This window comes from Aedes aegypti, chromosome 2, assembly GCF_002204515.2.
Source record: "Aedes aegypti strain LVP_AGWG chromosome 2, AaegL5.0 Primary Assembly, whole genome shotgun sequence".
In the NCBI taxonomy this organism is placed as follows: Eukaryota; Metazoa; Arthropoda; class Insecta; order Diptera; family Culicidae; genus Aedes; species Aedes aegypti.
Genome location: NC_035108.1, coordinates 327,016,640 through 327,039,939, shown reverse-complemented (window position 1 = coordinate 327,039,939; position 23,300 = coordinate 327,016,640). Strand labels below are relative to the sequence as shown.

Here is a 23,300-nt window from a genome sequence, read left to right as displayed (position 1 = left end):
AAAATAACCGCCAACTTGTTACGGAATGATAATTGACAGGTTAACAATCTTTCGCTCTATTATGCAATAATGGCTGAAAAATCTCAGAAATCTCTTACCTATCGTAGTGTTCTCAATGGCCTCGAAGGTTTATGCATGAGTTTAAAACCTTAATTCACATATTCAGTAAAATATACCAATTATGTTCACTTACCCCATTTACTCACTTACCCCGCGGTACCTTATCGTTTTAGCCACACTCCGCATCACGTCGTCGATAGGCGCGTGGTGTACGCTCGTGCCTATCGATTGCTAGGTTCTTGGTTCAATTCCAGGTTGCCGCGAAAACGTTTTTTGTTTTCAAATTATGGTTTCATAAGAGAAATTTATGAAGTTCAATCCGATTTCTTGTGGCGAATTTTCGTAAGGGGTTCCTATGTTTATCGATAGTCCATTTGCCTGAGTGTATGCAATAACCAGATCATAACATGGCGACCATAACACTGCATTATAGTTTCGATAATACAACTGTCTTTAGGTGAGATACAGTCACCGTCCAAATAAAATGCCCACATGCACGTAAATGCTGGGTATGGCGTACCACTGGTACCTCACGTACCTGAAAGAATAAAATATACCGTCTGTGCGGTCCTTAGCCTCCTGCCAGAAACTCCTATTCCTACCTCCTCGTGGTACTGGCCGAGATACGAGCAACCTTAGGGAAGATCGGGTAACCAATCCCGGTGGGAATTTTGATCCTATGCTTACAGAGAAGGGGGATTGCTTCTGCAAACCTGGAGCGTCTGTACTCCATGTTAGGAGCGGCTCGCAACAGCGTCTGTTCCCCATGCCAGGGGCGGCTGATCATCGTCCGAGTGCCTGAGAACCGCTCTAAGCTACACTGTGCACTATGGCTCTCCGAACATTTAGGGGGAATGGTCCTCCGGGAATCTAGGGAGCTGGTATAAGGCCCTGCAAGCCAACCGTAAACAATAAGAAACGAATAATCAACGAAAGAATCGGTGAAGACCACAGTGCCGTAAAAGGACTAGCGATTGGAAGCTCGGTACGTGGAACTGTAAATCTCTCAACTTCATCGGGAGCACACGCAAATTTCTCGCGTAACAATTCTAAAGGGCCAATGATCAAATTGTAAACAAATCGGGTTTTGATACCATTCGATAGCATCTCCCAACACCCACAAACTATGCAAACATTGTCAACATAATCATAAAATTTACCGTTATAAACTCGGTTTTCAAAACGGTCAATAACCGCTTTTTTCCAAAGCATTCATTGGCCCCCGCTCGAAAAGGCCAATGATTGGTTCTTACTCCATCAAGAGGGCCTACAATCGGAAAATTTCGTAAACTGTCATTGGCCTTAGCATGGTGAGAGGCCAATGACTCTCTCTTGCTCATTCATTGAAAACCGAAAAGGCCTAGCCTTGGGCCAAGCACACTAATAAAATTCTATTTTGGCCAATAAAAAAGGCCCATGCCTTGATGAAAATCGAAAATGGGCCAAGCATTTAAACTCATCATTTTTTCCACATTTTTGTCAGTTTTCAGAATGAAAACGATCATTAGCGTGTAGTAATAGTAAATCGTCACTCAACTAGCAAGAAATCACATTGATTGATTTGAATACTGAAAAATAGGAATTGAAAATGTGGTGAATAATATTCAAATCGAATTTTCTCAGAGTCAACTATCTGAGGATTGACCCTTTTGAATTGTTACGCGAGATTTGTCGATGTGCTGAAAGAATGCGGATTCGGCATCGTAGCGTTGCATGAAGTGTGTTGGAAGCAACCCCCTGAAGAAAGCACTAGTTCTTGAAGCCAGCCACTTTGTGCGTGGCGCTAGTGCTGAGTAAACAAAATATAAGCTCTGTGCACAGGAAACCCCGCGCGTAAGCGACATATGTCGTACGAGCAAAATATCATACGTACAAATAACGCAGATTTTGTGCCAAAATTGTTGGGAGATTGTAGTAACTTATAATCACGGCAAACTGAGCAGTCGAGTACGAATTAAATATCAGAAAAACAAGTGAAATGCAAATAATGCATTCACGCCGCTTACGAAACGCGTGTGTTTAGAGCTTAATAATAATATAATAATATAATAATATAATGTGCAAGTTGAAGATCAAAGGCCGGTTCTTCAACGTCAGCATAATAAACGTGCACAACCCTCACTCTGGAAGCACTGATGATGATAAAGACGCGTCTTACGCGTAGCATAATCATAGGTGATCCAAACGCTTAGATTGGCCAGGAGGAGGAGCTCAGACCGACTATTGGAAAGTTCAGCGTCCACCGGCTGACGAACGAAAACGACTTACGACTAATTGATTTCGCCGCCTCCAAGAATATAGTCATTCGTAGTACCTACTTCCAGCACAGCCTTTCATACCGATATACCTGGAGATCATCACAGCAGACAGAATCACAAATCGACAAATCATTTTCATTGATGGACGGCACTTTTCCGATATTAGGACCCTATCGTGGCGCTAACATTGACTCTGACCACTATCTGGTAGTGGTTAAACTGCGTCTAAAACTTTCCGTCGTTAACAACGTACGATACCGACAGCCGCCCGGTATGAGCGGCTTAAGCAACTGCATGTCGCAACTGCTGAGATGCTGAGAACTGCTGGAGAACATTGAAAGCAGCAATCAACGATGCAGTTGAGAGTAACGTCGGGTACGTGGGACGAAGTCGATGGAACGATTGGTTCGACGATAAATATAGGCAGATTCTGGAAGAGAAGAATGCAGCGCAGACGATCTTGCTGCAGCAAGGGACCTGGCAGAACGTTGCAGGAAGTGTGCTGGAAGGGATCTATGGTGCGAACGTTTAGAGGTAACCACACCATCTACCCGAGTTGCGGCAACACACACGAGCTAGGAACAGTTTTTATAGTGATGGGTGATATGCAGAGGCGCGTGATCGGGTGGTGGCCGATCAATAAGAGAATGTGGAAGTTGAGGATCAAAGGCCGGTTCTTCAACTTCAGCAAAATAAACGTGCACAGCCCTCACTCCGGAAGCACTGATGATGATAAAGACGCTTTTTACGCGCAGCACGAACGAGTAGTACGACAGCTGCCCAAGCCACGCGGTCAAAATCATCATAGGAGATCTACATCCTTAGATTGGCCAGGAAGTGGAGCTCAGACCGACTATTGGAAAGTTCAGCGCCCACCAGCCGACGAATGAAAACGGCTTACAACTCAAGCATAATTCTTCAATCCGACGTATCTGCAAAAATAAACAAATCGAGATTTGCTTTGCATGGGCTTGACAAACGCGTAATCTACATATTGAGCCTACAAAAGTATTCCTAAAACCATTTTTCGCTTTTTTGAAATAAATTTCAATTCTGCCCTATGTGCACTTTACTCAGTGTTTTAATTTGGCTACATACACCCTACGTTTCTAGAGCGACTCAACTGTCAACATTTTTCATTCTAGCACATACACCGTACATATGCTCATAGTAAAGCGACCTATATGCAAAATCAATAAATAAAATTTTAATCAGCAGATACGTCATACTGTTTGGGAATCACTAAACGTGTTGGAAATCGAGTAATTCGGATTTCCACAGCTGCAGCTAGCTGACGCGTCGGCAAATTGATGTGGAACACCATCAATATTCGGTTCTAGACAATATTTCTTACCAAATTTCTCACAAGAACTGTTCTCCATCTACTTTTCTTATTCACGGCTCCGTCAGGTGCTCCTGTTATTTAAGATGATATTGGAAACATTCGGAAACCAATATTCGTTGTATAGTTGAACGTAAAAACTAACTTTATTGAGTTTTATGGGAATTTGCAAACCGGTGTATGTGCAACTACAAAACAATACTGGTGTATATGACGTGACGCATGTGAAAAACGAACTGTCAAACCGACGCATCAAGCAAGGTGTATGTATCAATCAAGGTATGATATCGACGAACCATCATGGTGTATGTGAGCAGCACAAAGCAAAAGGGTTTATTCGATAATTTTACCAGTTTTTCAATCTAATTCAAAACAAATCCGAATTGTTTAGTAGTGGTTAGAAACAGTGTTCTTTTTTTCAACTTATAGTAGATACAGTAATAAAAAAAATGCAAAACATTTTAAATAGGATTTAAAATGCTTAACAATATATTGCATTGCATTTTTCTCGAATCCTTCCGAATGTTAGTTACGCCTATTTGAAAAATCATGCTTGAACTAATTGATTCCGCCGCCTCTAAGAATATAGCACCTACTTCCAGCACAGCCTTTCATACCGATACATCTGGAGATCACCACAGCAGACAGAATCACAAATCGACAAATCGTTCTGATTGACGGCAGCTGAGAGCAACGTCGGGTACATGGAACGGAGTCGACGGAACGATTGGTTTGACGAGGAATGTAGGCAGATTCTGGAAGAGAAGAATGGAACGTGGGCGGTCATGATGCAGCAAGGGACCCGACAGAACGAGAAACGTTATAGACGGAAAGTGCAACAGTAGATTCGCCTCTTCCGGAAGAAAAAACGCCGCCTGAAGGAGACGAAGTGCGAGGAGATGGAACAGCCGGTGCCGGTGCCGGTCTCAAGAAACACGTAAGTTCTGTCAGAAGCTCAATGCATCCCGCAACGGTTTTGTGTCGCCAGCCGCGATGTGCAGGTATAAAGATGGTGTATCTTGACGGACGAGCATGAGATTATCGAAAGGTGGAAGCAACACTTCGACGAACACCTGAATGGCGATGAGAGCACAGGCAAAGTCGGGACAACGAAGGAAGTGCCTTCGTCAGTACTGCGGACGATGGAAACTAACCAACCAGAAGGAGGTAAAGGATGCCATTCACCAGCTCAAGAACAATCAAGTTGCTGGTATGGATGGTATCGGAGGCGAACTCATAAAGATGGGCCCAGAGAGGCTGGCCATTTGTCTGCACCGGCTGATAGGCACAATCTGGGAAACAGAACAACTACCGGAGGAGTGGACGGAAGGTGTAATATGTCCCATTTACAAGAAGGGCGACAAGTTAGATAGTGAGAACTTTCGAGCGATCACCATTCTAATTGCGGCCTACAAAGTATTATCCCAGATCATTTTCCGTCGTCTGTTATCGGTAGTGAACGGGTTCGTGGAAAGTTAAAATTGAAGGGCAAATCCCAAACGATTTCCATTTATCTGAGGAATTCTCGCAAATTTATAAGATAAATGCCATAAAAAAATCTCAGATAAATCTCAAGGGGTGTATTTGAAATAAGTGAAATAATTCGTAGAAGAATCCTTGGAGTTAATTGTTAAGAAATACTAGCGAAAACCAAAGGTATACCAAGAAATCCCTTCAATGGTTTTCAAGGGAAAATGCTCAAAGGTCGCCTTAGTGAAATTATTGGTTGAAACCATGATAAATTCCTAGAATGATTCATGTAGGCAGTCTTGAAGAATCCTTCAAAAAGACCAAAGTGACCTATTCGGAATCCCTGTGGCAATTTGTTTAAGTCCCGTAATGAATTGACGTACATATAGGCTCCTATTATGAGATCATTACTAGCTTTATCATAGTGATTTTAAGCCCGAATCAATTCTTCAGAAATTAATATAAAAATTCCTGATAGCATTACTCAAAACATTCTGTAGAGTTTTTACATGAAAGCACTGGAAAAAGTTCCCTAGATTTATGGCTAATCTTGATTCTGTAGAAATCCAGTTAGGATTTCTGCAAACATTCATGAAAGAATTCTAAACGAATTCTTGGAAGAATTTACTCGTTTAACGAAATCTCTCGAAACGTTTAACAAAAAATAAATGTTGGTAAAATTCATGGCAAAATTACGTATAAATTACAAGGAGAAATTTTCAAAGAAATATCCTTATGAATTATGAATTAGTGCTCTAAAATGATTCAAAAAATAATACCTGAAAAAAATTCGACTAACAATAAATGTCTTGAAGCAGTCATTGGGGATTGTTCAGTGTAAGTGATTAGTGTAAGAATAATCAAAATACTTTTTTAAACAATTTCAACAAGACATTGGCATACTTTATAGCAGACACCATGGAGAAACATCTGTAGTCTATTTGAATATGTGGTGAATCATTTTTAGAAGCGTCATAACATGCAAAAGACTACGGAATATAGGATGTTATAATTATAGAGCATCATGGCATCTAGACCCATACGTCGCAGTACCCTCTTAGTGCAATTATGGCAAATTACTGCAGTTAAGCTAAACGGCATTATGTCAAGCGAAATTATGACAAATGACCTTATGTCAAACCGGGAAAAACATTTGAAATTATTGGTTTTTAGAAAACATTGTTGACTGGTATCTTTGCAATTCTGCGTAGCAATACTTTGTGTTTCATAGTAAGATGATCTCATACAGTTTATCAATTAGTTTTACGCATCTTTCGTTTACCTTCAATAGATGTTCTTCATTTTGACTTAATTTTCCTGATTAAATAAATTTTGTTTCTTATTCGTTTCCTTGCTGCCATTTTGGTTCGATTTGCATGCAAACTTTTATGTTCCGGCTATCATCCTTTCTGTACACCGTAACATACGTTAAAACAGAGACAACTTCTCCCACGTGGAATGCTGCCCCATTTGACGATCTAGATGCGCTAATTACGGTGGAGATCACATTCATGAACAACGAGAAGGTTGACGAAAATCTTCAAATGGCCAACATCCAGTTCAACAATCTGGACATCATTGGTACGTATTTGTTAGGATAAGTGAGGTTGGGGTAGTTGTTTAATTTCTGTTATATATTTCTTACAGCCAATCAGGAAACCATCGTTGAACTTCTTGGTTTCGTGAAACGTGTGATACCCAAGGCGCCACCCAAGCCACCCGAACAAACTAGGCCGATACAAAGGCCGGAAGATATCAACGCGTCTACGGGATCGATAGCGGCAGCTGTCGGCGTCACCAGTGAACCTGTAGACGGAGTAGTGTCCCCAGTTCGAACGGAAATCACCTTTGATTTTCACCGGTTGAATGTACTGGTGCTAAGAGCTCTAATGAGGGATAACTACATGGTGGGTCGCAAGGTAGGCACATTTACCATGTCCGAAGCGAATATTCACGCATCGCTGGGCTCGAACATCACTGTAGAAGGGTCTTTGGGGGGACTTCAAGTTCTGGATCTTACTCCTGAGGGCATTAACCATCAACGAATCCTATCGGTGGGTAAAGACCCTCTGACTGATCCTCCAGATATGCGACAGGCGCCAGACCTGATGACTTCGCTAGCACAAGAAGTGTACGGTAACAAGACGACACTTGAAGGGCTTCAGGAGGAACGGCAGGCACTTTCCTTCTGTGTGTCCAAAGATACCAACGCGATTATCGATGTTCGAGTGAAGATGGCTTCGGTGTGGTTCATTCACTGCGCAAGGTTCATGCAGGAGCTGAGTTGGTGCGCTTCGGAGTTCAAACACTACCTGAAGAACTTGGCGAAGTCAATAAGGGAAAAGGCCACTGACATGGCGCTCGGATTGGTTCAGTCCAGAAGCGACCTGAGCAACAGCAGACCTGAGAGCATATATAATTCGCCCAGGCGAGCTAGGAGACAGAGGACAGTTTCATTGTCCAAGACTCAAGAACTTCTACTGAATTCGGAGTACACTCTCAAAGTGGACATCACTCTAGAGACTCCGGTGTTGATCTTGCCGAGGTCAAGCAGTAGTCCCCAGGTGTTAGTGGCTCACTTGGGACGTATAACGGTGAGCAATACGCAGGAACTGCAGGACAGTCCTTCAACCGATAGCAAGATCAATTTAACAACGACGATCATCAACGAAGAGAACAGTACGGAGGAACAGCTCGGGTACAACTTGAGCGATATCGATGGCGTATTTGATACGCTGGATGAAGAGAATGATTCTAGTCGGATTCGTTTTGCCAAAGAAAATTCTATGGAATTTATTGATAGTGTTTTACAAAACTACGACCTCTACAGGATCGACATCAAAAACATCAATCTGTATTCGCTGGATACGACCAACCGGAAGGGATTCCGGTTTTCTGCGCTACCACGAGCGGAGGAATTCTATTCTTGCAAAGAGAATGCTATACCCATTATTCATGACACAATATTTTCTCTGGAGATATCCCGTGACATCAGCGAAATAGACAGCGATGGATTCACTATTTTTGGTCGCGTTGTAAAACCCCTAAGGGTTTCTCTCAAACGACAGCAATATGAACAGCTGCTGGAAACTATCGATAACTTATTCAAAATTCCGAAGGATCTGGTTCGGCCACCAACGGAGGCCACTGTTCTGGACAAGCACCTGGAAATTATCGAAGAATCTACCTTCAATGCATATCCAATCTCAGACAAGGTGCGGCGAGGGCTTATGTATCAGAATAGCTTCGAAGAGCGCCCTTCGTCGCTCAATTTGAAAGTGAACTTCGAACTTCCCGCCTTCATTATCCAGCTGAACGACAATCGCAACGAGCCACAAATCCAAATCTCCTTCATAGACTTTTCCGTGCAGTTCGAAAAACGCAATAGCTACGAAACTCACGTTAAAATCTCTCTAAAATCTCTAATGATGGAGGATTTACTCCAATCGGACACGGCCAAGACCCGATACATGGTAGTGTCTTCTTCTCAAAACGATAACTATGGTCGTCCCACTTCCTCTTTCGCCTCGTTCTCCTGTCCCAATATAGTTGGACTACTAGGAAACGTCGAAGAGCTACCCAACTCCCTGCCGACAAACTTCGACGACAAAACCAGCTTCTATTTCCTGGCGGCTAACAAATCTCTCTGTCCAGACACTCCTCCACCATCGCCTTCAATGCAAAGGCACAACCAATCCACCGCAGCCGGTTCCGAAGAGGCAAATCTCGTCATCTACACGTCCGTCATGGTCGATCCAGCCTGTCCGGCATTCGCCACTCAATTCAACTCTCTCCAGCAATCCAGCTCGATCGACTTCAACAGCCTGGATCTGATCGTTTCAGTCGAGAGTTGGTTCGTTCTTCTGAACTTTTTTGGACTATTGAGCGACGATGACAGTGGAAGCTCCTCCCACAAAACCACATCCGATCAGGACACACGGGAAAAGACCCCGTCCACTGGGCACTCCAAGTTGGATATCTCGGTGAGATCGCTCTCGTTGGTGCTGGCAAAACCGACCTACGAAATCGCCAAAGCAAATGTATCCAACGCTCAGTTCACCGTATCGAAGCGAAATCTTGCGAAACAGGTCGAGGGTAAGCTGGGCTCGATTACGCTGAGCGATCTGACGCCGTACGGATTCATCTATCGGGAAAAGTTCATGACCACCGGTAACGAGGCACTGAGTTTTGTTTACTCGCGAGATTCCGCCAAATCCAACGCCAGAAATCTGCAGAAGGACGCTCGACTGAAGATCGAAATGTCGTCGGTGAGATTTGTGCACACCAAAAGGTTCATCGCCGAAATCCAGCTGTTTTTCAAAGAATTTTCGCAACTGCAAACGGTAAGTTAAATATATGTTTTTACAGATAGGGCTGGTAACATGTTTCTTTGTAGAGGAAGATCTCTTATTTATTTTCTCCTATTTCTATTTGACCAAAATAATCTCTAAGGGAGCAGTTTTCGTTTTCGCTCGTTTTACTGGGCAGTGCTTCCGAAAGCGCAAGGATCGATCGTGTCCGGTTTGCGTTGTGCGAGTGTCAAGATGGACTACCTACTGGTGAACTCGTTTCATGCTTGATAATTTTCAAACAAACTATGGTCTAATCCACCGGTGTACTAAATTCACTCGGTCTGAGAATTGTGACACTTGAGCGGGGCACGCTCCCGTATGATCCCCACGTGATCTGGACCCGCTCTAGTGTCAAAATTCTTCGACCGACTCAGTTTAGTACATCAGTGGATAAGACCATGGTTGGTTCGTCACTACAAGTGTCGGCATAAACCATTATAAGCCATTTTACGAGACGTTCGAATGACGTTTTCTGGCGGGCCGCTCATTGTTGTTGTTCAAAAAACTAGCATGATATCTGAATGGCGCTGGAGACATTTTGGTTGCCGATGACTTCCCCGTCTCTTTCAGCGCATGTTTCTTATCGGTTTACATGTATTACAGGTAACGTAGATGAAAAATATCTTCCTCGCCTACTGATTTAAATTTTACATGCGAACATTAAAAACTTTGTTGCATTGCCACCAGCGCCATTGTTGAATATGCTCCTTCCAAATGTGGCGCTAGAAGAAACGTAAATAAATCGGCCCGCCAGAAACTTTCAAAGCTGGTAAACAAACGGAAACCATATGATTCGAAACGTCTCATAAAATGGCTTATTCCTGTTTTATACACGGAGACGGAATTCAACTCAATTTTGGGTTGTTTCAACGCAATTCCGTAGTTGAGCCCAATAACTCAATTTTGGCTAAATTTCCAAGGTCCCCACTAGGTAGTTTGGCTTTGATTCCGTTAGAAAAATATACTCAATTTTGGGTTGATTTAACGCAAAATTGAGTTCTTTCGACCCAAACATGAGAAAAGTTCTAGCGTAACATTTGAAAAGGGCCTAACTGCAAAATGTAAACAAACTTGATTATTCATTATTCGTATCATTTTTTACGTAAATTACTCCTACATACTCTTACGGGCATGCAAAATGCATTATTAATGGTAATTTTATTCAAATTTAAAAGGGCCTATCTGAAAATGATAAAACTAAGAGGGCCTAACTGGTCATAAAAGGGCCTAACTGAAAATTTCGATCAAAATCAGATTGGCCCTTCCGTGCATTTTTAATTTTTCTTCATATTTTTCAATATTTAGCCCTTGTATAGTGATCAGCATAACGTGAAAATTGAGAAATGCTCGATTGAAGATTCTGTAACATATTAATTGTTACTATTTTAAACTCATTGCTATCTAATAGTTTTAAACTTTTGTTCGACACTCATAGTCTATTACTGGGCCACGTAACGTTTTAAATCTAACATAACATAAAAACTAGTAAAAAATGTTGAATTCAAACATCACCGGCAGATAGGCCCTTTTACGAGTCTTCAAACCAGTTAGGCCCTTTCAATTAGGTCCTTTAATTGAACATGGTTTCAGTTAGGCCCCTCCAGTTAGGCCCTTTTATTTAACATAGTTCCAGTTAGGCCCTTTTGGAATTTGTTAATTTTATTGATTATTGAATAGATTTTCAAAGTTTTAGAACAAAATCAATCGATTATGTGAGAAAATCAACATTGAATATTGAAAATTCTTTATTGAAGATTCAGTACTATATTGATTATTCATATTTCAAACCCTTTCTTCTATTTACTAGTTCTATACATGTGTTCGACACTCATGATAGTCTACTAGGTGGCCCATAACGTTTTAAATCCTAAATAACAAAACAACTCGTGAAAATGGTTGAATTCCAACATCATCGGCAGATAGGCCCTTTTACGAGTCTGCAAACCAGTTAGGCCCTTTCAGTTAGGCCCTTTGATTGAACATGGTTTCAGTTAGGCCCCTCCAGTTAGGCCTTTTTATTGAACTTAGTTCCAGTTAGGCCCTTTTGTAATTTATTAATTTTATTGATTATTGAAGTGATTTTCAAAGTTTTAGATCAAAATCAATCGATTAGGTATGTGAGAAAATCAACATTGATTATTAAAAATTCTTTATTGAAGATTCAGTACTATATTGATTCCTATTTCAAGCCCATTCTCTTTTTTACTAGTTTTATCATAATCTTAATGCGAAGTTAGTTGAAAAACTGATTTTTTATCCTGAAAAAAAAATCAATTTCATTAAAAATTTTGAATAATTTTTATTTGTTAATTTTTATTTGTTAATTTTTATTTGTTGCCTCTAGTTGTGGATCGAGTTCCAAAAGTCGCAATTTTCACAAAAACAAATTCGTTTGTTTTTGTAACAGCCCTGCAAGAATTCTTCTTATACTTCTTCTTGGCATTACGTCCTCACTGGGACAGAGCCTGCTTCTAAGCTTTGTGTTCAATGAGTACTTCCAAGTTATAAACTGAGAGCTTTCTTTGACAAGTTGCCATTTTCGCATTCATATATCGTGTGACAAGTACGAAGGTACTCTATATTTAGGAAAGTAAAGGAAATTTCCATTACGAAAAAAACCTGGACCGACCGGGAATGGAACTCAGATACCTTCAGAATGGCTTTGCTTTGTAGCCGCGGACTTAAACTGCTCGGCTAAGGAAGGCCCTCAAGTATAAAACAAGTAAAAAAGTGAATGGGTTTGAAATAGATATAATCAATAAGGTACTGAACCTTCAACCGAGAATATCCAACATTTAACTATTACATTGTTTTTCTCTCGCTTTATTTTATTTAAAAACTATGAAAATCACTTCAATAAGCAATAAAATCAACAAATTCCAAAAGGGCCTAACTGGAACTATGTTTAATAAAAGGGCCTAACTGGAGGGGCCTAACTGAAACCATGTCCAATCGGAGGGCCTAACTGAAAGGGCCTAACTGGTTTGAAGATTCATTGAAGGGCCTAACTGCTGATGATATTTGAATGCAACCATTTTCACGAGTCGTTATGCTATTTGAGATTACTAACGTTCTGGGCCACGTAATAAACCATAATGAGTGTCTAACACAAGTATAAAACTAGTTAAAAAAGTTAATGGGTTTAAAAAATCAATAATCAATATGTTGCTGATTTTGTATAGAATAGTTTCCAATATTTAGCTTGTATGATATTGTGTTGTTTCCTCACATAATCATCAAATGTTGTCGAAGAATTATGCAAATCACTTCAATAATCAATAAAATTAGCAAATTCAAAAAGGGCCTAACTGGTTTGAAAATTCGTTAAGGGGCCTATCTGCGGATGATGTTTGAATTGAACTATTTTTACAAGTTGTTGTGCTAATTCAAATTCAAATCGTTGTGAGCCACGTAATAAACCATAATGAGTGTCTAACACAAGTATAAAACTAGTAAAAAAAGTTAATGGGTTTAAAAAATCAATAATCAATATGTTGCTGATTTTGTATAGAATAGTTTCCAATATTTAGCTTGTATGATATTGTGTTGTTTCCTCACATAATCATCAAATGTTGTCGAAGAATTATGCAAATCACTTCAATAATCAATAAAATTAGCAAATTCAAAAAGGGCCTAACTGGTTTGAAAATTCGTTAAGGGGCCTATCTGCGGATGATGTTTGAATTGAACTATTTTTACAAGTTGTTGTGCTATTCCAAATTCAAATCGTTGTGAGCCACGTAATAAACCATAATGAGTGTCTAACACAAGTATAAAACTAGTAAAAAAGTTAATGGGTTTAAAAAATCAATAATCAATATGTTGCTGATTTTGTATAGAATAGTTTCCAATATTTAGCTTGTATGATATTGTGTTGTTTCCTCACATAATCATCAAATGTTGTCGAAGAATTATGTAAATCACTTCAATAATCAATAAAATTAGCAAATTCAAAAAGGGCCTAACTGGTTTGAAAATTCGTTAAGGGGCCTATCTGCGGATGATGTTTGAATTGAACTATTTTTACAAGTTGTTGTGCTATTTCAAATTCAAATCGTTGTGAGCCACGTAATAGACCATTATAAGTGTCGAACACAAGGGGTTATCCGAAAATGACGTCCATCAATTGGGGCCTCCCCCAATGGGGGGATGTACGAAAATGTGACAGTGCATGGATTGGGTATTAGAAAAAGCGTGACAGAGGGAGTAGAAGGGTTCTAGAAATCCCGAAAAACGATGGACGTCATTTTTGGATCTTCCCCAAGTATGAAACTAGTAAAAATCGAATGGGTTTGAAATAGGAATAATCAATATGGTACTGAATCTTCAACCGAAAATTTCCAATATTTAGCTATTATATAGTGTTTATTCACATAATCGCTAAATTTTGTTCAAGATTTATGCAAACCAATTCAAAAATCAATAAAATTAGCAAATTATTAAAGGGCCTAACTGAAACCATGTTCAATCAAAGGGCCTAACTGAAAGGGCCTAACTGGTTTGAAGATTCATAATAGGGCCTATCTGCCGATGATGTTTGAATTCAACAATTTTTACGAGTTGTTGTGTTATTTGAGATTAGAAACATAATGGGCCACGCAACAGACTTTAATGGGTGTCGAACACAGGTATGAAACTAGTAAAAATGCGAATGGGTTTAAAATAGGAATTTTAAATATGGTACGGAATCTTCAATTGAGAATTTCTCAATGTTTACGTTTTGCAGATAGGCCCTTTTCAAATGTTACGCTAGAGTTGCATTTATCCAAATTTGGCTTATTGGGCCAAAGTACCCCCATTGGGTAGATGCAGCTCTCTCTATTTTTGACAACATTCGTGTGGGAGAAAGAGAAAACCGAGAGATTTTGGGTTGAAACTATAATCGATATACTTAATTTTGGGTAAAGTAAACTCAAAAATTAAGTAAAAATATTTCTCCGTGTATATCTTTCTTATTTTTCCTCTCTCTCAAGAGTGTTTTAATTCTATGATGAATTCTCAAAAACATCTTAAAAATATTCTTAGAGAAATGTCTGGTACAATTCTCTGGGGAATAAAAATATCATACTATAGTTCATGTTTTCTTGATCTCTATTTAATCCCTTATTGGTATCTTTTCGGTTCCTTTTTATTCTCTTTCTGATCTTTTTTTAGGCAAGAGGTCTCTAAAGTTTCTATTTCAAGACACTTATGTCGTTTTCGTTTTTAGGAACTGGGTCGGTGATCAACACATAAACAAACAAACGTCAAGCAAATTGTAGTTCGGTCGAACCTGAACCGGGTTGGGGTTGAAACTGTGATTCAGAACGGGTTGCGCCAGTTCCAACCTGGGTTCAAAAACGAATTCGACATTAGTTGCTACTAGAAATCCTTTATAAGAGAGATTCGCGAAAACTGACATTTCTGTCAAAGTGTGAGCCAATCGAGCAGCGAGAGCTGTCAAAGTGTGAGCCAAACGAACATGCGTTATGTTTGTTTTGAACTTTTCTTGAGGAGTAATGTGATCCGCTTGAAATTATTTCGGTAAAAGTAATTTTGCATGAAGCAAAAAAATTAAATGTTTTACTTTTTTGAATTTTTGTCAATGCGATTTTTAGTTTTTGATTTTTTCGGCTGTTTATTAGTGTTGATATGTAGCTCAAAGATCTATAATGAAACAAAATACACTTTATAGCAATGAGGAAGTCATGTCCGTGTTACAATATTATTCTAGACGCCGAGAAAAATCAGCACTGCTGGTCTGTTGCCAAATCATTCCATTTTACTTCCGCTTATCTCTCTATAAAGGATCACTAGTTGCTACCAGAGTCTATGTACAGAGAGTTGCGAGAAGGGACTTCTTTGAATGATTTTCTTCATCGTCTTCGAAAATATCCCCTATCTGTTTTGCTGGGCTGGTAGACGGTTTGACAGTTCGATAGGTAGATTTGGTTTCACTCTTCGCGCAACTCTCCATTCATAAACTCTGGTTGCTACCAGCCCCAAACAAGTCAAACATGCGATAACTTTTTAACTTTTCACTTCCCTTCAGCCCGTAATGCGCAAAATCAAAACAACCGACGCGAAAGCCTACCTGAAGCAACGGCCAACGCAGCTGGGTCTGGAGATCAAGGCCGGTGCTCCGATCGTGATCCTACCGATGGCGTTCAACAGCGAGCAGGTGATCGTTGCCGATCTGGGTGAGTTCACCTTGAAGAACGAGTTCCGAATGAGTGGTGATCCAGCGGTCATCAGCGTGTCAAGCAATCCCAGTGTGAGGGAAGTGCTGGACGTGATGTATGTCAATCTTCTGCATACGAATATCTTCGCGGCCCGGAAAGTGATCAAACCGGAAGGACCCCTGGGTCAGGTGCAGTTCGACGACGCGGCAGTTGATATGAAGTGCTTCTGGCTCGTGAAACAGGGACCAAGTTTACTGAAGGAAAAATGTCATCTGAAGTTGCAAGTGGAAAGGAATATGGACTCGTGGAATAGTCATTATGGTAAGTTGGAGAGCTGGGGGTTAAATAGCTAAAACCTGGGAGGGAGGCACCGATACTACACACGAAATATAGAACAAAGTTTGTTTGAACTGCAAGATAACTCGAGCTTGCCAACAACAATCAAGGCAGGCTTGGGGAAAATCGCTAGTTTTCTTTTGTTGTGTACTTTCGATCTTTCCTGACAAACATGGAAAAAGGGCCACAGTTTTCTATGCACCAAATATTAATTTTCATTGGAAAAAGTAAAACCATGCGTTTTTCAATACTTTATATTCAATCAGTTGAAAGGTGCTCTCGTGACATTACTTGCATTAAGTGCATGAATTGATTTTCATTCAATTTTTGTCACTTTTGATGAAATGCGAAAATGTGTTTTAATCAGTTACGCGCTTTTTCCATGTTAGTCCAATGTTTGAGATCTGGGCTCACAGTGACAGTTCGTGACAGCGGAATCCCGGCTCACTATGACGTACAGAAATTTTGTATTGGTTTCTCCCTCCCAGGCTAAAACTAATCAATTTGTTCATTTAGTTCCAGACATTAGCGTACACGGTACGCTTTCTCGACTAGAGGTAGTGCTGGACGTGCAGCAGTATCGACTGGTTCGTGGTTTCCTGTCGTACAACTTGGGCGAAAATCTGGACGAGCTCTACCAGCGGCCAATGTCCAACATTCCAAATAGTACCTTAAGTTTGAACACGGACATCGATCCGATCGAGGAGGTTTGGAAGAACCTTGCCATCCACCTGGAGCTTCAGGATGTTTCCGTACGGCTGGAAGCGCTCGGAAGTGATCGAAAGCCCACTCCGCTGGCTTGTATCAATTTCATCAAATCGAAGCTGCTGGTTGATAGCTTGAGTGATGGAGCTCAAGATATCGACCTGGTATCGCAGGAAATCTTGATAAAAGACACACGATTCGATCAGCCATGTACACAGGATGAAATCAGAAACGTGTTTCCGGATATTCTACAACCGATCGTGAGCGATCCTGGCGAAGGGCAGGTGCAGGCTGAAATTCACAGCAGGAGGAGGCAGGATTTGACCAAGTTTACCATACTGCTGAACAATATGCGGTTGATGGCAATACTGGACTGGTTGGAAAATGCGAAGGACTTCATTCTGCAACAGGAGGATCAACCGCAGATCGGGTTGGACATCAATGCCAGCGAAAGGATAGCGTCGATAGATACCGGCAAACGTGCTCCCACTCCATCCGAGGAGAACAGGATGGAACTGAAACTAAACATTACTGATTCGGAGCTGGTGCTGGTAGAAAAGACTGATCAGAAGGACACCAATGCTGTTATTTTGAAGGTAAGATACCGTGCCAGTACCAAATTATAGACAGCGCTATATTCTGAACGGAACGGGCCCCTTATGTTGAACATTCATTGTTTTTACATCCAAAATAGTAAACTGTCAGTTAGAAACATGATTTATTGTAACATTTCAAAACTAAAATACATGGTTTAGTTGTTTTTTCAACAAATATTATACGTAAAGTTCGTTTGCTGTCGATAATAAGGAACAATGTGTGTTCATAATTAGGACCATTGATGTATATGGTGTCCATAATTAGGAACATGCATGCGTCAGACTAACATATGACTTTTTAAATAATTGATAATTGATTGACGTTTTATTTTAATCTATACGTTTTTTAGATATTAGACAAATGCAACGGCAAGACAAACCAATATTCCAGCTGTTGAAATCCTTAATAATTTAAGTTATTCAAATCGGATTTTCTAAACCGTTCAGAATATGGTGCTTGCACGGTAAAGCTCAATCAATTGTTGTTGAGCTATTGAATAGAACTACCTTCACACTAACATCTATGTTCTGCGTCCATTCTTATGACCGTGTGTACGTTCTTATTCTTATGACATAATTCAATAGAAAACTGTGTGAAAAGTATACTGCACATAAACGCATAATTGTCCCATGTGAATAGGAAATCCAGCAAACATGGGACTGACATGCGTTTATGGGCGGTATAGATTGTAGCAGATATTCCCTAACATATGCAATTGCAGACGCTATCGCTTGGTGGTGGTGGGATCAATCACAGGTCCGCCCCTTTCTCATATTTGTAGCATTCGTCATAAAGTAATCTCTCTCTATCTCATTATGTGTGTCATTATGACATCAAACATCATAAGTTATATTTATCGCTAGAATTGAATAAATCGATTTAATCGCTTACTCATCACACCGAGTTCGGGAAACAGTACACGTATTTTCGCGGAAGTGACAAAAAGTGCTGATTTTCGATAAAAAGTGAAAAAAAAACCTTGAAAATATAGTCGGCTAGAAGGAGAGTATTATAGTGATAATATACAAGTGTAGTGAAAACAAGAGAATAAAAAATTAAGAGAAAAAGTGTTGGCAAAATTGAAACGGCGAAAGGACGCCAGTGCTAGTGACCGCCATTTTGATTTGAGTACAGAAGAATAAACGAAGAAAAAAGAAAGAAGAAGAGAAGAAATAGAAAATGTCGAGCCCTCCGGGTTCGGAGGAAGGCGGAGCCGCTGGGTTCACCTCATGGGAGGATGATCCAGACGACAGCACCGTCAAGGAACATCATAGACAACAATCTACAAGAACGCAGACATCGCAGCATGGAACGAAGCTAAATATCAAATACACCATCCAGGACAGCGGACCGTATAGGATCTACGTGCAACTTCAAAGCAAAGATGGAAGTCACGGGAAATTGAACAAGTTCTCCCTTGGCTCGACCATCAGGAAGCTGGAAGGGTTTAAAGGATTCATCGTCGACATGAAGTGTGTTGGCCGCCATAAAGTGTTGGTTACCGTCAGCAACTTCATCAAAGCGAATATGTTGGTCGAAAAGCTGAACGAAGCTACGGAATACCATGCTTTTGTTCCCAAGCATTTAGTCACCATCGCCGGAGTCATTGCGGGAGTACCCGCGCGCATCACTGAAGACGAAATCAAGGAAGAACTCGAAAGCGAAGCTGCTGTTTTGAAGGTCAGAAGGCTATACCGACGAAATGGAAATGAGGAAGCTACAGCGCTGAATAGAGTCAGTGTGACGTTCCGCGCGAACGAGCTACCAGAGCGGGTCAAACTTTTTTCCTGCGTTACAAAGGTACTACCATTCTTCAGGAAGGTTGACTTTTGTAGTCACTGCCTACGTTATGGACACAAAACCAACAACTGCAAGGGATCCCGCCGCTGTAGGAGATGTGGCAATCGACACGAGAGTGAAGACGAATACGAACAATGCGACAACCCAATCAAATGTGCCAACTGCAAAGCATCTACCCACACAGCAACCTCAAAGGACTGTCCGGAGAAGAAGATGCAAGAAAATATCAACGCTATTCGATCGAGGAAAAACCTTACCTATGCAGAGGCTAGGGAACAATGCCCCATAACCATCCAGAACAAATATGACCTGTTGAGTAACCTTCAGGAATACCCATCGCCAGCGGAAAGTTTTGCGTCGGCGGCAAAAACAAGTGGAGCTACCCTACGCGAAGTCTGGAACAAGACAAATACATTGCGTAACCCTATCAAGCCGGCAGTTAAGCTGCCTCAACCAACCAAACCAGAAGAAAAGGGAAAGAAAAAAGGACATAAACGTCGACTCTCTCAAGGAGAATCGTCTGGAGAGGCGAAAGATATCAACAGGTGAGAAATGAAGAGCAGGTACCTACGAGGAATCATGTCTTCGTGGAAAATCCCCACAAATCAACTGACAAGGAACGAGTGGAGCACCTCGTCAAAGAAGCGAAGAGAAAGACGTTAGAAAACGCAAACGCTGGATTTCAAGAAAAAATCATGAAATTCTATTCCACGTTCATGGAACAAAACCTCCCCAAAGAAGTGGAGGACAAATTCAAAGCTTTTGCTAAGGAACATTTTGATCTAGACAAAACGTTCATATAAACCAACCGATCAACAATGGCGCAGTCTCTGAGGATTCTTCAATGTAACATTCAGAGTCTACACAAGAATAAGAGCGAACTACAACGGACCTTGACGGCGGCAGACTACGATGTAGCACTGCTGTCAGAGACCTGGACAAAAACGGAATTAGAGAACAGCAAAACGTATCGAATATCGCCCTATTATCACCTTTGCCACTCCCGTTACGATAATTACGGTGGAGCGGCAATATATTTGAAAAACAGATACAACTACTACGAAATAAATATACCACCACTATCTGATGCTACACAGGCGGTAGCCATCCGATTAGCACGCTTGGACATCGTACTCGCGTCGATATACGTTAGTCCAACAATCACGAACCGTGATTTCGAAGAAGACCTGTAAAAAAAGGACATGTGCTGCGTCCATTCAAAAAGGTCCTCTTAGGAGGGGATTTGAATGCGCACCACACCTGTTGGGGAAACGACAAAAACAATACGAGAGGGCAAATACTCCTCAATGTAATAAGCAACGAGAATTGGATAATCTTGAACGACGGCTCGAAAACATTTGTTCCAATAGAGTTGAATAAAAAATCGAGCGCCATTGACATGACAATTTGCTCGACTACGGTATTTCCGGACGCAATCTGGAATGTAATGGACTTCGGGATAGGCAGCCATCACCTAGTTGTGGAAACAACTATAAAATCGAATGTAGATGCACCGTGCAGATACATCTATAATAAAAAAAAAATTAATGAAGACTTGGCGCAATTGGGCAACGCGAACGTTAAAGGAGTTGAGGATTTGTTTAAGAATGTTAAGCAAATCTGTAAGAAGCACAGGAAAAAGGAGAAGAGAGCACCAAAATTTTGGTGGTCGAACGAAGTAGATAACGCTTGGAAGGAGAAAACTGAGGCTCGCCGAATGTTCAATCGCTTGTCGAACATGGAGAACTTGATCAACCTAAAGAGAAAAACAGCCTTGTTTAAGAGAGCGAAGAAAACTGAGATCATCCAAAAGCTAAACGAATTACCCGACGAAATCACCCCCTTCACTTCCTCGAAGGAACTGTGGGCGAAAGTAGGACGGCTAACGGGCAGAAAATATCATCAAAAGGAAAATAACATTATCTATGACGACAGGGAGGAAGCTGAAAAGTTTCTGGACCACCACTTTGGAGCAACGCAAATCAAAATTTTCGAAGCGTTCCCGTCTTTGGGGGCAACCGATCTGTTGAGCGTAGGTAAATGGAACAGGATACTAAACAGTAAGAAGAAACACTCTGCGCCCGGAGAAGACCGAGTTTCGTACGAGATGCTCAGAAGTTTGAGCATAGAAGCAACAGCCAACATTGTAGACGAAATCAACAAAATGTGGAGAAATGGTTGTGTGAGCGACGCACTAATAACAATCAAGGTAATAGCGATACCGAAACCAGGACGAAACCAGAACGAGGCTGCTGGAAAGCGCCCGATTTCCCTCGTGTCTACACCAGCAAAGATCGTTAACACCGCAGTGCTTGAACAGCTTCAAACCTTTTTGGAAGAGAAACATGTCATCCCACCAACATCGTTCGGGTTTCGACAGAATATGTCTACAAATACCTGCTTGCAATACGTTATCAACAGTATAAAAAACAATAAACGAGAAAAATACGTATGTGCCATGATATGCGTGGATCTTTCTAACGCTTTCAATGCTGTAAAAGTAGCACAATTAGAAGCAATGTTAACAGACATGCAGGTACAGAGGGAGATAGTTGCATGGATCGTCTCATTCCTCACCAATCGACGAATATTATTCACAACGAACCAGGGAATTCTTCAAAGGACGGTGTCAGACGGCCTACCCCAGGGCGATGTACTTTCACCCACGCTTTTTAATGTGTACACGGTGGGACTACACGGAATAGCGAATGAAGACACTGTATTGGTTCAATACGCTGATGATTTTGGCATCATCATGAGAGCCAAAAACCTGGAAGCCCTGAAAGAGAAAGCACAAAGTAGTTTGGACGACTTTGTAACACGAGCAGAACAACTAGGATTTCAAATAAATCTAGAGAAGACCAAAAGTCTTCTCTTCACTAGCAATGATAAATGTCTGGATGTGATGATGATGATGATGATGATTATTCAGCCACCATCAGCGCAAGGATTACCTATGGCTGCAGAATCATACCGGGATGGAATGATCTACCTGATGGTTTGTTGTAGCAGGGCTAGTTAATATCTTTGAAGACCTTTGGAAGACAACACTAAGGCTGTTTTCTCATGATAAAAGGCTGGCGACCCCACGCACTTTCATCCAGTCAACAGTTCAATTAACTCCCTTAGGCTACCCCTCCCCAATACACAATATATAGTAATATATCATATATAGTGTTATTAAAGTATCTTACCTCTGTTATTAAAGTATCTTACCTCTTTGTACCTACAGTTTAATAATATGAAAACTGCGTACATAGGTACAACCACATTACCACTATCTACGTGTCCAGTACACAAATTATATGATTACTTTCCCCCCATGAAATGAAAAACGGCGGAGTAATCATGAGGATAATCCTCACATGTTTCATGGAATGTTTAAAAGCAATTGGTCATCGATTTTGCAGTTTGTCGCTTCTGAGTTTAGAGCATTATCCGCACTCGAGCACCAATGGCCCTCAAGCAATCACAAACCATGTGAGATTCAATTGAAACAAACTCACCGGATACACCTTTCAACTGAAACGTCTCCTTATCTGTGAACCATTTAAGAAGGATGATGAGCGACCCACGATCCATCGGGTACTGTCGATACTTAGTTGCAATAACTCCATAATAGAGCGGCTTACAAATCACATCCAGAATTGAACGAATTACACAAATTGCTTGAACTATTCGTCATGTTTCTATACTAGGCAAAATAAAACAATTTTCAGAAATTTGACGGAGCAAAACATTTTTGCAATGATAAATGTCTGGATGTTAGCATAAACGGGAAAATAGTTGAAACTGTTAAAAGTTGCCGACATCTTGGTGTTACGCTGGGTCGGTACATAAGCTTTGGTGAACATATAAGAGAGACCAGGAAGAAAATTAACGATCGCTTGAACATGATCAAGGTGATCAATGGAACTAAACATGGCAGCCATCCACAAGTATCCATTAAAATCTACAATGCTCTTGTCAGGAGTGTAGTAGAGTACGGCTCTGCAGTCACCCTGAACGCTAAGAAGACAAATCGACACATTCTGACGGTTGCCACCAACCAGTGCCTCCTAAAAGCTACCGGATGTACCAAAAGTACTCCCCTCAACGCCCTAGCAGCAATAGCCGGTCAGGATCCATTAGAACACCGGTTAGAATACATCACAGGAAGCAGCATTGCGAGGAGCTTCGAACAGAGGAACATTATAGCCGAACAGCTGGCTGCCGTTCC

General features: G+C 40.9%; 1 protein-coding gene across 1 annotated transcript in view; it reads left to right on the top strand.

The window, feature by feature from the left end:
• The window catches only part of LOC5569342 (vacuolar protein sorting-associated protein 13D), a 108,794-nt gene that overhangs the window by 50,909 nt on the left and 34,585 nt on the right, over positions 1 to 23,300 (top strand). Inside the window, 4 exon segments of the mRNA XM_021845922.1 lie at positions 6,568 to 6,711; positions 6,778 to 9,473; positions 15,514 to 15,964; positions 16,496 to 17,280. Of these exon segments, the coding sequence (XP_021701614.1) occupies positions 6,568 to 6,711; positions 6,778 to 9,473; positions 15,514 to 15,964; positions 16,496 to 17,280 (4,076 nt within the window).